The sequence below is a fragment of the Corvus hawaiiensis genome, chromosome 12, assembly GCF_020740725.1.
Source record: "Corvus hawaiiensis isolate bCorHaw1 chromosome 12, bCorHaw1.pri.cur, whole genome shotgun sequence".
Taxonomy (NCBI): Eukaryota; Metazoa; Chordata; class Aves; order Passeriformes; family Corvidae; genus Corvus; species Corvus hawaiiensis.
The window spans coordinates 19,746,407-19,759,248 of NC_063224.1; the positions used below are offsets into that span (position 1 = coordinate 19,746,407).

General features: G+C 42.7%; 1 protein-coding gene across 1 annotated transcript; it reads left to right on the forward strand.

The window, feature by feature from the left end:
- The first annotated feature begins 3,161 nt into the window (after positions 1 to 3,161).
- Positions 3,162 to 12,526, forward strand: LOC125332101 (fatty acyl-CoA hydrolase precursor, medium chain-like). The gene is made up of 13 exons (XM_048316723.1): positions 3,162 to 3,260; positions 4,455 to 4,659; positions 5,477 to 5,621; positions 6,066 to 6,199; positions 6,513 to 6,666; positions 7,560 to 7,661; positions 8,497 to 8,601; positions 9,280 to 9,420; positions 9,505 to 9,591; positions 10,567 to 10,714; positions 10,902 to 11,033; positions 11,327 to 11,399; positions 11,802 to 12,526. The coding sequence occupies exons 1-13, from the start codon at positions 3,188 to 3,190 to the stop codon at positions 11,971 to 11,973; spliced, it is 1,671 nt and encodes a 556-aa protein (XP_048172680.1). The 5' UTR covers positions 3,162 to 3,187; the 3' UTR covers positions 11,974 to 12,526.
- Positions 12,527 to 12,842: the final 316 nt, after the last annotated feature.

The window sequence follows — 12,842 nt, forward strand, 5'->3', positions numbered from 1 at the left end:
CAGAAGATTTTACTCATTTCTATGTAGAGATAAGCACTGTGATACTCCTGTCTCATCCCAGAGACATCCTGAGGTGAGATTAACACTGGCTCTTTAGCATGTGGTAAAGCTGTCCAAGTTTCACAGGCTCTAGCCCCTATTTCTATATACTGTAGCTTCATTGAATCCTCACCAGGGGCTGTGATATTTGTCTATTTTTTTTCAGCTATTGAAATCAGGAAAGATAGCAGTGTGTTAAACTACAAAGAGGCAAAGGTCACCATGTGGCAGGATTTTTTGGTTGACCCTTGATTTACGCATTATTCACTGACTGAGGGGAAGCTGCAAAATATCTTTAAATTAAACAGGATTCAAGAATGGTACTCACCAGGTATGTAGCACTGTCCCCAGATTCTACAAGTCTAGTCCGTGCCACTAGGGTAAGAGTTTCTACATTTGCAAAGCATATAGGCCATGCTTGCAGATCCTGCAAAGTATCTACAGACAAGGCTGTAGGGATCTAAAATCCCATTTTTTGTTATCTTACTGTAAGTAAGAAGGGCAGAATTTGCAGAAACTGTTTTGCACACATAATGTTTTCAGAATGGCTGCTTCTCTAGGTCTGTGGATGGGATATGGGCTCAGACTTTTTGCGGAGTGGGTACTTGGAAGAGAAGTAGTGAGTAGAACAAAGATTGAAGAGAAAAGCTTGGAAATTAAAATAGTAATGAAGGGGGAAAATAAAAGGAAAGTAAGTGGGAAAATATGGAGTCTAGTAAAGACCAGGAGATTGAAAATAAATTGGTTTTGGAGCTAAAGTTTGTTACAGCGAAAGGAGAGAGCAGCAGGTGGAGTACAGGGTATTTGGCTTTGCAGCAAAGGAGCCCTCCTGTAGCTTGTGGGTCACGAGTGAGCTGAGGCATGAATGCCCACCAGTGCAGGATCTGACCCACAAGGAGGCATCCTTGTAGTTCCACCTTGCATGGAAACAGTTTTCCTTGCCAGGAACCAAAGCAATCCAAGGTAAGGAGACAGTGAGAGAATTTACAATGGCACCCAAGCAGGCAAACAGGAGTGCAGAGTTTACTCCTGTGCAGTGTTTCTGAGGTGTCTCAGAAACCTTTATCACTCAGATAAAGGTAAAAGATAACTTATTCTAAGCTCCATACCTTGTACCCCAGGCCCCTGTTCCATTAATTGCATTAAACAATGCATATATCTATCATTACTATACATTCAAGCAGCACAGACTACTCCCAGAGCAGTTTTATTGACCCTTAGTGTCCTGAACTTCACTCTTGAGAAACAAGGAAAAAAGTGTCCCAGGGAACACCTATACAGCCACAGTTCATTGTAATTCTGCACTGAATCTTTTGTCCTCATTGTTTTCTCAGCAGCTCAGATTTACAGCGTTATCCATGTGCCAGTGTACAGCGAGCACTGGCCTTGCCCTCAGGCTCAGGAGCTGCACCCCAGCACAGCCCTGGTAGGGTGCACAGGGCACTGGGGCAGAGCTCAGGAGCCACCAAAAACACAGCAAAGGCTTGAGACACTGCACTGGATGAGGTCACCTGCAGTTACCTTCCAACAGTTTGCTCTGTGAGCAGTCCAGGTTAAAGCTGACGGGGGTTTATCTCCAGGGGCTGTAAATCACAACTGTGCAGATACACACAGGAAGATATGGAGTAAAGTACACAAGCAACATCTGGAGTAAAGTGCACAAGCAGAGCCACAGCACACAGGATTAACAGGTGTATAATAGGTGTGCTAAACTAATTTAAAGACTCTGGGTCTTGTAACCCACTCAGCTGTAAAGAGAGGTGTGAGCAGTAAGGAGGGATCTGTAGAAATGGAGCACCTCTCCTGTGGAGACAGGCTGAGGGAGTTGGGCTGTTTAGCCTGGACAAGAGAAGGCTCTGGGGAGACCTTGTAGCCCCTTGCAGTGCCCCAAGGGAGCCTACAAGAAAAATGGAGAGGGACTTTTGCCAAGGGCATGTAGTAACAGGACAAGGGGGAATGGCTTCAAACCAACAAATGTAGGTTTAAATCAGATATGCAGAAGAAGTTCTTCCCCGTGAGGGTGGGGAGGCCCTGGCACAGGCTGCCCAAAGAAGCTGTGGCTGCCCCCTCCCCGGGAGTGTCCAAGGCCAGGTTGGATGGGGCTTGGAACAATCTGGGATAGTAGAAGGTGTCCCTGCTCGTGGCAGGGGGTGGAATGAGTAGAGCTTTGAGTTTTCTTCCAACCCAAACCATTCTGTGGTCATATCATAAGATTCTTTGAAATGCTGTTTCTGACAACTGAGAATTCCCATGATCTGAAATTGCAAAACTACCTTTCTGGGGCAAGAGCTACTGAGTCAGGGAAAAAAAAAGAAAAAGGCAGAGCCTAATACTTATGTAAAACCAACACAAGCTCTTAGTTAATATGAGCAGAAAATGTCTATTCAGCTATTCTATTCTCTCCTTTTCAAATCATCCTTCAATTATGGATGTGAAATGACTGAAAATAAAACCATTGGATTAGTTACCACCCAAATACTACCCTTTAATATTGTTCCCACATTACAAAAGCTGATAATTCATCTCTTTATTGTTGTAACTGTGTTGCAACACTATACCAAACATTCCTGAACACACAGGACTGAGTGACAGGTGTCTCCTGCACCCTGCAGGAAAAGCTGGAATTTTTCTAGTGTTGGTTTTGTCAGAAAATATGCTTTTATGACAATAAAAATCACTCAACTCTTACTTCAGTAAAAGCCCACTCTTCAGAGGTGTTGGTTTGGATTTGGCTATATTGTGTTTCTTACATTGAGATCTTAGTACCAAAATGAAGTAAACATCATAAAGTAGAAACGAGGTGCCTTCCAGGTCTCTCTGCTGTGCAGGGTGAGGAAATCCTCCCCGCCTTGCCCCAGCCGGTGGTGCTGCAGCAGCAGGACACCGCTCCCGGTGCAGTGCAAGGCTGTTTCCAAAGCATTTTGAAGCCCAGTGTGCCTGAGATTCTGTGAAAACTCAAGAGGAGCAGCGGGGAGGCAGCAGGAGCCCCGTGGGGCAGGAGGGCTCCCTGCTCCCGACCCCAGCCCGGCAGTCCCGGTCCTGGCTCGCAGCCCGAGCACTCCCTCGCCTTATCCGTGTTTGCCTTGCGTAAGGTGGCCCTGGCCGAGCCTATAAAGCCTCAGCCTGCGGGGTTCGTGCCAGTGGCACCATGGCAGCCTCGAGGGACGCGGCGCTGCTGGCCTGGATCCTCTTCATCGGGGGCACGGCGCTGGTGGCCACAGGTAAACGCGGGGGGTTCTGCTCTGTGGTCCCTGCAGGGCGAGAGGGCACCTGCAGCTGCCTCCCGGGGCAGCCCCTGTGCCTCCCGAGAGCTGGGCACCGACCCTGGGCGGAGATGGACACAAACCCTGGGCAGAGCTGGGCACAAACCCTGGGCAGAGCTGGGCACCGACCCTGGGCGGAGATGGACACAAACCCTGGGCAGAGCTGGGCACAAACCCTGGGCAGAGCTGGGCACCGACCCTGGGCGGAGATGGACACAAACCCTGGGCAGAGCTGGGCACAAACCCTGGGCAGAGCTGGGCACCGACCCTGGGCGGAGATGGACACAAACCCTGGGCAGAGCTGGGCACAAACCCTGGGCAGAGCTGGGCACAAGCTCTGGGCAGAGCTGGATGCAAACCTTGGGCTGAGCTGGGCACCAACTCCGTGCACAGCTGGACCCACAATCTGAGCTGCAGTAGCAAAAAGCTCATTTCAGTTTTTAATCTGCTTTCAGTCATTTCTCTTATTTGCCTTTTTCGCAAATAGCAAAATCAAATCCCTGTCCCAAAATCTTGCCTGCTGAGGCCGAGCAGCTGCAGCACCACATCTGCAATTTGATATTAAGAACTTTCACACCAATCTTAAATGAGTCTTCCTTAAATGTTAACAGTATTTGTCTGTGCCAGACTATTTTTGGGTATGTTAGAAGCTTTTTCTCCTGGCTGTACATACTATCAAGAGTCTGGAACATATTTTCTCTGTTCATTGCCTTTTCTTAATGAGAGCAATCTATTGGGTTTTTATCTAACAACCCAGGGCAAAAAGAGATTAAGGTCTATGTGCAGCCACTAATGCGTGTATGGCAAGACAATATATATGATATACCTGAGGGAGATTATACATACAGACCAATCAAAATGAAACATCAAGGCTGAAACAATGTCATCTATACCGATTTAATAGAGGTGTAATAAAACTTGGTTAGAATAAATTAGTAAATCTAAAATTTAAATGAGTAAATACTAGTAATCAAATTAGTGAAATAAAATAGTAGATTAGAATAGTGTACTGTTAAAACTGATCAGAGTTTGTTGAAGCTTTATGTATAAAAATTACTTGTTTAAGTAAATTAAAGGTGTATATTTAAGTAGCAAATCTGGCAATAGCTTAGAAATAGACCAATTATGTGATTTTGTGCTCCTGTCCCACAGAACAAAAAGCAGAACAACCAGAAGCAGAGACCAAATATGGGAGAGTCCAAGGGTACCAATTCAAAGTAGACACAGCTGAGAGGACTGTAAATGTTTTTTTGGGACTTCCTTTTGCTAAGCCTCCAGTTGGACCACTGAGGTTTACTGAACCCCAGCCACCTGAGCCATGGGAAGATGTCAGAGACGCCACTTCTTACCCACCAATGTAAGGCAGTGACAAAACCACTGAACTTTTAATGATGTTACACTCTGTGCAATTCCATGACACTGATGTATACACAGGACAATCCACAAAGATAAATTCCTTGGTGCCATCTCGTTGCACCTGCAGCTCTTACAGTGGATGCATTTCTAAAGATACCTTTATAAGCTGCTCTCTTTACTAAAAGTTGCTATCTTATGGGCATCAGTGATGAACTGAGATGGACCAGCACTTTTCTGATAATGCTCTGGCTCAGGAGCACTTGGCTATCCCTTACCATTGATTATAAACCTTTGGAGTAGATACAGAAAGAAGCTGGGGAAACGCTGGAGTACAACATTAGGCAAAAATGCTGAGTCAAGTGCTTAAAAGGGCACATAAAAATGCAGAGCAATTCTAATCGACATTGTAATTGTCTCACTCCAGTTGTCCTACTGCCCTTGTTTAGTGTCTCAAGCCTAATATCTACCATTGCAAAATAAAAAGCTATTGGAGATGTAAAATAATTAATTTATATTTTCATTGAAGTCATTTATAGCCATATGTATTTGCAGATATATTTCTGTGATATTTTGAAACATGCAAAATTGTATCTGCATGTCACTGTGTACTGCAGTGTCTTTGTTTTTACAGATCTCATTAATGACAGGTCAAAGGAAGAAAATATATTAAAAGAAAAAAAAAGTTTTCAATTGCCACCAATCCAGAAATGTACTAGAGATCAGTTTCTGGTTTGCACTTTTTTGTGGAAGTACAAAAAAACTTCATAGCTTTCAGGTTTTAGTTAATTCTGTTGCTTGTTACTTTTTCACTTGTTCAGGTGTCTACAGGATAAAGTACAAGGACAATATTTTTCAGACATTATTACCAACAGAAAAGAGAAAGTTCTTCTCCAAGTGTCTGAGGACTGCTTGTACCTGAATGTGTACACACCCGTTTCTACAGGAAAACAGGAGAAGCTGCCTGTAAGCAAAATCTTTATAACACCGTGAGCAAAATTATCTGACAGCAAACCTACAGCCTGTGCCATGAGCAGACTTACAGGGCAGTTCTGTAGTGATGATAAACTTCAACGCTTTGCCCCAGCAAATATTAACTGAAATTAAAGAGACAAAAAATACTATTTTACAAGAAAAATTGTATTGGCATTTTAGCTAAGCAGTGCTTGATTGACTCTAAATAATCTGTCCAAAGTCACAGGGCACTGTGACAGTGTAGGTATTTAACAAAATCATGCAAATTTGTAGACCTGTAGGCCTTAGATTCGAAAGATTTCTACCATTTGTGAAATGTAATCTGAAAGAATCAGGAGTGAAACAGCACAAAATAATATATCTTGGGTTGTATTTAGTTTTTATCACTGGGAGCTCATACCTGTGCTGGGTTGATCCTGTTTTTTTTCTTTCCAGGTGTTAGTATGGATCCATGGGGGTGGATTAGTTTTTGGAGCAGCTTCATCCTATGACGGCTCAGCATTAGCAGCCTTTGACAATGTTGTGGTTGTAACAATTCAGTACCGATTAGGTATTGCTGGATATCTTAGGTAAGATGTTTTATCTCAGTTTTTCCTAAGTGACTTCCAAAATGATGTCTGCAAAGTCTTTGTGAAGCACAGAAGGCTTGCTTATGCAAAGAAACATTTCTGAATTGCATCTGCAAGAGTTGGGAACAATTTCCAGTCCCAAGGCAGCTTCCAGACCTGTTCTTGAGGGGTTGCTCCAATCTCAGGGCTTTCCGAGCCATTCATTTGTCAGTTGTATAGAGAATGGCAGATGATTTTTCACACCACAGATTGTATTTTCCTTCACCTTTTTGCCTGCATTGAGCATTTAAACAAATCTGTTCTCTCCCTGCAGCACTGGTGATGAGCATGCCCGAGGTAACTGGGGATATTTAGATCAAGTAGCGGCTCTTCAGTGGATTCAGGAAAATATCATACATTTTGGAGGAGATCCAGGATCTGTCACTATCTTTGGAGAATCTGCAGGAGGAATCAGTGTTTCTGCTCTTGTAAGTTCACAGTAATATTGAATTTTAATTACTTAGGGGAAAAAAAACCCCACCATCCATTTTCAGTATCTCCATGAGAAGTCAATGAGAGAAAAGGGATGGTATTACAGTGACAAATCACCTGGGTCTTTGATACAGCAGTAAGGCAACAATACAGCAAAACAATACAGATTTTGATTGATGAAACTGTGTAATTTTCATACTCAAATGTTGTAGTTAAGTGCCAGAATGTTATTACTGATCTGCTGAATTAAATTCTGGTTGGTTTGGGGTTTTTTTTTTAATGTAAAAATTCCCTCAAAGTCTAACCTAATGAGAAAAGTCCTTTAAAAGGAGTTATGGACCCTTGCCCATTCCCTGTTTGCTTTGACAGCCACTTGTGCAAAGTAATCGAGGTGAATAGTCATGATAGCTGAACTAGCCCTGCAGTTTGTGACCCAGTGATTGTGTAAAATCTTTGTATCAACATGGAGCACATTGGCTACGACGCTCTCCTTCTGCAGTCCCTCACAATTTGGTGCAGATCACACGGTTGAACCAGGGTTCATTGTACATGGGATACAAATTCCTGTTTCCTCTGGCCAATAGTTCTTTATTGCCCTTCTGCAGCATAGCCAGACTGCTTTGGGCACATTCAATCTGTACCTGGCTTGCAGTGCAGTGCCATGAAGCGCTGGAAGCAAAGTGCCGGGGGAGGGGACAGGCAGCTGAGCTCCTGATCCCTGAGAGCGCTGCGAAGCACTTTGCTCAGCTGGACTATGGTCAGCGGCTACACAGTAACACTCTTACGACATGGGCGTTCAAAATGTTTCAAATGGCTACTGCTGATACTGAAATCCGAAGCTGCTAGTTAGAACGCAGCGCTCGTCACGCTCCTTCTTGCTTTTCCACAGGTCTTATCTCCCCTGGCCAAGGGCTTGTTCCACAAGGCCATTTCAGAGAGTGGTACTGCAGGCCTGGGTTTGTTCACTGACCAGCCTAAAGAGGAAGCACAAGTGAGTATTTGTGGTAATTTTAATCACTTTTTCCAGATAGTTTTGCATATCTTAAACTGTTCATTCCAAAATATAGAAACATGTTTTTTTCCTTGTGAAACAAAGCACACAGTCATTAAAGACAGTATTTCTGTTGCAAATAGTACATGTTTAATGATGATGTTCAAACACCCAAATATCCACAAAGAAGAAGAGAGAAGGCAGGGAAGAATTAAATGTAAAGGAATAGTATAACATATAGTGTCTTCAAGAAAAGTCAACCTATAATTTTTGGCTGGAAAATGGTATCAGATTCTGAATATTCTTCTCTTCCCCTCCTGTTTGATGCCTGTAGTGTGGAAATAAACAAGACTTCATTAAATTTTTTAATTTGAGAAGTACTGGCTTCAACCCCTTTCTTTTCTCTTCAACTAAAGAAACAATTTCCTGGAACCTGGGATATAAAAGAGACAGCTCTCTCTAATGACAGCTTGTTACTCCAGCCAAAAGGACATCACCAAGAGTGGTAGAATGTGGTCTCTGTTACCCTGTAGATGGTTTATTCTCTAACTCCTTTATGTCACCCAGCCTTCTCAGCCTAGCACATTATTTACCAGAATTATTATCTTGGAATACTTCTGTATCAAGAAAAATCTGGAGGCAGAGGTTTTGTCCTTCTGCCCATCCTGTGGTGTGAAGGGCTGTGAGGGCTTCCAAATCCCTCCCTCTGGAGCTGGGACATGCCAGGCTCCAGCAACTCTTGTGCAGGAGCTCCATCTCCTCCAGCTGGACTCGGCATCTCATAGAGCCAGATATAGGAAATGTGTTCAAAACTGTTTGTTTTTACTGCTTGCAGAAAATTGCTGCTGTCTCTGGCTGTGAAAAATCCAGTTCAGCTGCAATAGTTGAATGCTTGAGAGAAAAAACAGAAGAAGAGCTAGTACAGATAACACTGAAGATGGTAGGTGAAATGATACTTCTTGCATTTAACTGACATCTCAGACTTTTTCGTAACAGAGAATACTATTTGTGTGCTGTGATATAAGGAGAACTTGAAGTGAATGTAAAATCTGACTTTCTTGACCTTTTCAGGACATGACAGCACTGCAGCTGTGCAGGGATGCCTTGCCTGAAAAGTGCAAACAGGTTACTGCCCTTCCATTCTGCAGGCACTTGGAGCTACCTGTGGTTTTCTGCCATGCTCTACCAGGGCAAGGAAAAGAAAATGGCACAGATTATTCTGGAGAACCTGAAAATCAAATAATGTATTATGTCTTACTTAAAAGCTCTTATCACAATACTGGACTCCACGTGCCTTTGACATTTCAATACAGAAGTTGATTTTTTCCCCCACTGTCCCACACATCCATGGCAATATTGAACTAAAAAAAGATGTAAATTCAGTATAATGACTTTTGGACTTTTGTTTCACAAGCATTAGAAATACAATGTTAATCTTCACAGAATCTTCTGCCTAGTGCAGAAAATCCGTCAGAGAAAATTTTAAGATGGCTTGGATACCATTACTACTTCTATTTTCATTAGGCTTCCCTTTGGAACTGCAGTAAAAATCTAAACTTTTAGAAGCAAAATTAATGTATTAATGAAGCTTTTTTTTCTTTTTTCCCTTATTGTTTAGGATTCCTTTTTCATCAGTTCATGTGTAGATGGTGTATTTTTTCCAAAGAGTCCCATGCAATTACTATCTGAAAAATCAATCAATGCAGTCCCCTACATAATAGGAGTAAATAACTGTGAATTTGGATGGGGAATTCCAATGGTAAGAGACCTACAGTGTTGTTATTTAAACATCCCTTTCTAAATACAAAGTGTTTTAATAAGTATGATTCTCTGTATCACGCAGATGATGAAATTTCCTCCTTTTGTGGATGGTCTGGATAAAGATGTTGCACGTCGAATTTTACAGAGCAGCTTAGCACTATTCATTAAGGTGAGAGACCATTTCCTGAATAACCCAGTGCTGCTTCTTTGCTGTTCTGGCTCTGTTTGTACCCCTGGAAGGATCTATTTCACAGAGGAATGCCATTCTACTGTACAGCTCCCTGCCATCAGGCAGAAATGGGCAGAGAAGCACTGCACTCCTGTTCCCTCTTGTGACTGAAAATACTCTCTAAATTTCTAGTCTAAATGCCCCTCTTCTTAAAAAGGAGGAGTTCTGTGGGAATCCAGGAGTGATGCAGGTACCTAAACACAGCTCTCTGGGACATATGAGATACTCCCAGGTTATCCAAGACATGCAGAGTACCAGCAGGTATGACAGGAGACCTGTGGGACACAACCTCCTAAAGCAGTAGCTGGGCACTAGAAAGGAAAACCTGAGAGGTTTAGGGTGAACTGACACCTATGTTCAGGTTTCTTGAGTTTTTGGTTCCCTGTAATTCACAAATCTCTTGGCTTTGTGGTGCCTTTGTGCTCTCCTGAAACCACTATATAGAAAAATACTGATTAAAAGGTAAGAATTAAGGACTCTATGAACAGGGCCAGTACTTGCAAGGTGTCATTCAGTGACACAAACATCCACCATGAACTTAGAAATGCAGAGCCCAGGCTTGTTCTGAAAGGGAGAAATTATGGTCATCTACAACAATCAATGGATTTTATGAAATCCAGCAGGATTTCTTTGCTGTTATGAGGATTGTTCCCTCAGAAGGGAGAACAATCAGCATCACTGACTGCTGTTTATCTAAAGGTGTTTGATCCCTTGATCTTGCATCCCTCTTTTCCCTGAGAACACCAACATCCATAGCTGTGTAACTCCAGTCCTGAGCTCTGACACAGCTGAGGATTTTCTCTGAAAGGTGATGTTTGGGGTTCAGCCAGGGATGTGCAGATGCCACACTCATTTACTGCTCTTACTCCTTATAATATTCATCATCATGATAAGTACTTTTTATTGCTGTTTCAGGGTATTACGTCTGAAGTTGTTGACAGAGTGTACAAGGAGTACATGGGGGACGCAGAAAGCCCTGCTCAGGTCCGAGATGGCCTCCTGGAGGCAATGGGAGATGTCTTCTTTGTCATCTCAGCTATGGAAGTGGCCAGATACCACAGAGGTAACTCAGCAGCATTAGAGCAAGAGTAGAATTCTCTCCTGGGGGTCATGTGGACAGTATGCAGCACTCCTCACTATCCAGAGAACTGGCAGTGTTTCATTTAACCAAAACAGTTGTTAATGAAAGTTTATCATCTTTGGAGCAGGTATTTTCAGCTCTCAAACTAGCACTTTTCTGTATCCTCTAGATGCAGGCAACCCAGTCTACTTCTATGAATTCCAACATCGACCAAGTTCAGCGGAAGGTGTGATACCAGCGTTTGTAAAAGCAGATCATGGAGCTGAGATTGCCTTTGTCTTTGGAAAGCCATTCTTAGCTGGTGATGTATCCAGGCTTACTCCATATTCCTTTTAGAACCTCATTATTACTCATTTTACTTACTGCAGGGCTTTAGAATAGAACTTCTCTCTTATAAGCATTGTAATGGGCATAAACATTTTCTGTCTTTGGTAGCAGATACTTTTCATTAAACCATTCATCTGCAGTTCTCTCCTAGAAAAAACTCCAATAGCTGAGGGCAACAAGTAGAAGTGACTACAGCCTGCTGCACTTCATATAGCCGCTACTGATTATTTACTTTCTAATGTGGCTATTTCATCTCTCCCTTTGCAGGAGATGCTACAAAAGAAGAAAATACACTTAGCAGAGCTGTTATGAGATACTGGACCAACTTTGCTAAAAATGGGTGAGAATCACAGTGCTAATTACAGCTCAAGTTTTGGCTGTGCTGCCTAGAATATACTCACCTGCCTGAAGCTGGTTCCTAGAAATTTGTCAGAATTTAAGATAAATATTGAAGCAACTTATCTTCTTAATGGTGTTTTAAATGAACCTGCAGACAGGAGAAAAAAAAATCTAAGAGCTGTTACTCCATCTGCAATGGAGTTTTAGATCTAAAAGTAATGGCAGCTACCACACTTTTGCTGTTCCACTGATGGGCATTTTCATAGAAAACTGCCCGTTTATTCAGGTCCCAGAATCACATAATCTGGGCTCATGTTGGTTTTCTGAAATGCTCTGAACCCAAGCAGTCAGAGAGCAATGGATTGGCAAACGGAGAGCTAACTTTTTGTACTATTATTTCCAGAAATCCCAACGGAGAAGGCTTGGTCCATTGGCCTCAGTATGACCTGGAGGAAAGATACCTGGGAATAGACCTGCAGCAAAAGGCAGCAGAAAAACTGAAAGAACACAGAGTGGAGTTTTGGGCACAACTCACGAAACAAACACAGACTGAAAGAAAACACACAGATCTATAAGAGCTGTGGAGGACACAGTTTGCTTTTAAACCCCAAAGAAAAGTCAAACAAAATGAGTTTGTCAGGATGCAGAGTAATAATCACCTTCTAACTCACTGTCGTGTAATCTGTTGTCCTGATCACAGCAAAAGGGGAGAAACAAGGGGAATTCAGAATATTCGTCTGACTAAAAATCACTATTTAATGAAGAAGCAGAAAAAAATTCCCACAATCATTTAGGTTCAAACAGACCACAGTACCTACTCGGTGCATGTCAAGACTGAATAATGAGGTGGGAATGGGCACATGAATTGAAATCTGTAAGAAATTATCTATACCGAATATACCATAAGTGTCAGACTACCTTACATGCTTATTCCTCTCTTCTTTCAGAAGAACATGGTCAGTTGTCCTTCCTACAGCCTCTTCTTTCTCTAACTGGATATAACTTGTAGGGAGCAGAGCATCCATCAAACTACGTCTGTGAGATGGACTTGACATCTCACAAAAGAGGACAGAAAATCTCTAGTTGTTTTATTGCTTTGTGAATTGTTATAAATGAATGTTGCTTTGATTTTTTGGAACCTCCTTTTCTTTCACTTAACTGACAGAAGCTAATTCCAAGAGGTTGTCACACCCAAGAAACCAGAAACACACCCAGTTTCTTTGTTCAACCTAAAGGGTTTCAAGTACCAATCGTTCAGGACCCGAGGCTTAAGGCTCTTGCAGATGGGGTGTAACTGTGTGTCCTTCAAGCCTTCTGCAGCAGTGCAGGTGGCTGTAACCACCCCGACCGCTGAAGGTACAACTAAGACCAACATCTGGCGGTCAGGCACCGAAGTTTAACCACTCACTCGCAGTTAGGGTGAGAACTCATAACCCCCCAGTTC

What these genes read in the sequence shown, in the direction of transcription:
- LOC125332101 (XM_048316723.1), top strand. Translation starts at nt 3,188, where the DNA reads ATGGCAGCCTCGAGGGACGCGGCGCTGCTGGCCTGGATCCTCTTCATC. An exon ending in GAATCAGTGTTTCTGCTCTT is followed by an intron (nt 6,667 to 7,559) that starts GTAAGTTCACAG and finishes GCTTTTCCACAG; the next exon opens with GTCTTATCTCCCCTGGCCAA. An exon ending in TGGAAAGCCATTCTTAGCTG is followed by an intron (nt 11,034 to 11,326) that starts GTGATGTATCCA and finishes CTCCCTTTGCAG; the next exon opens with GAGATGCTACAAAAGAAGAA.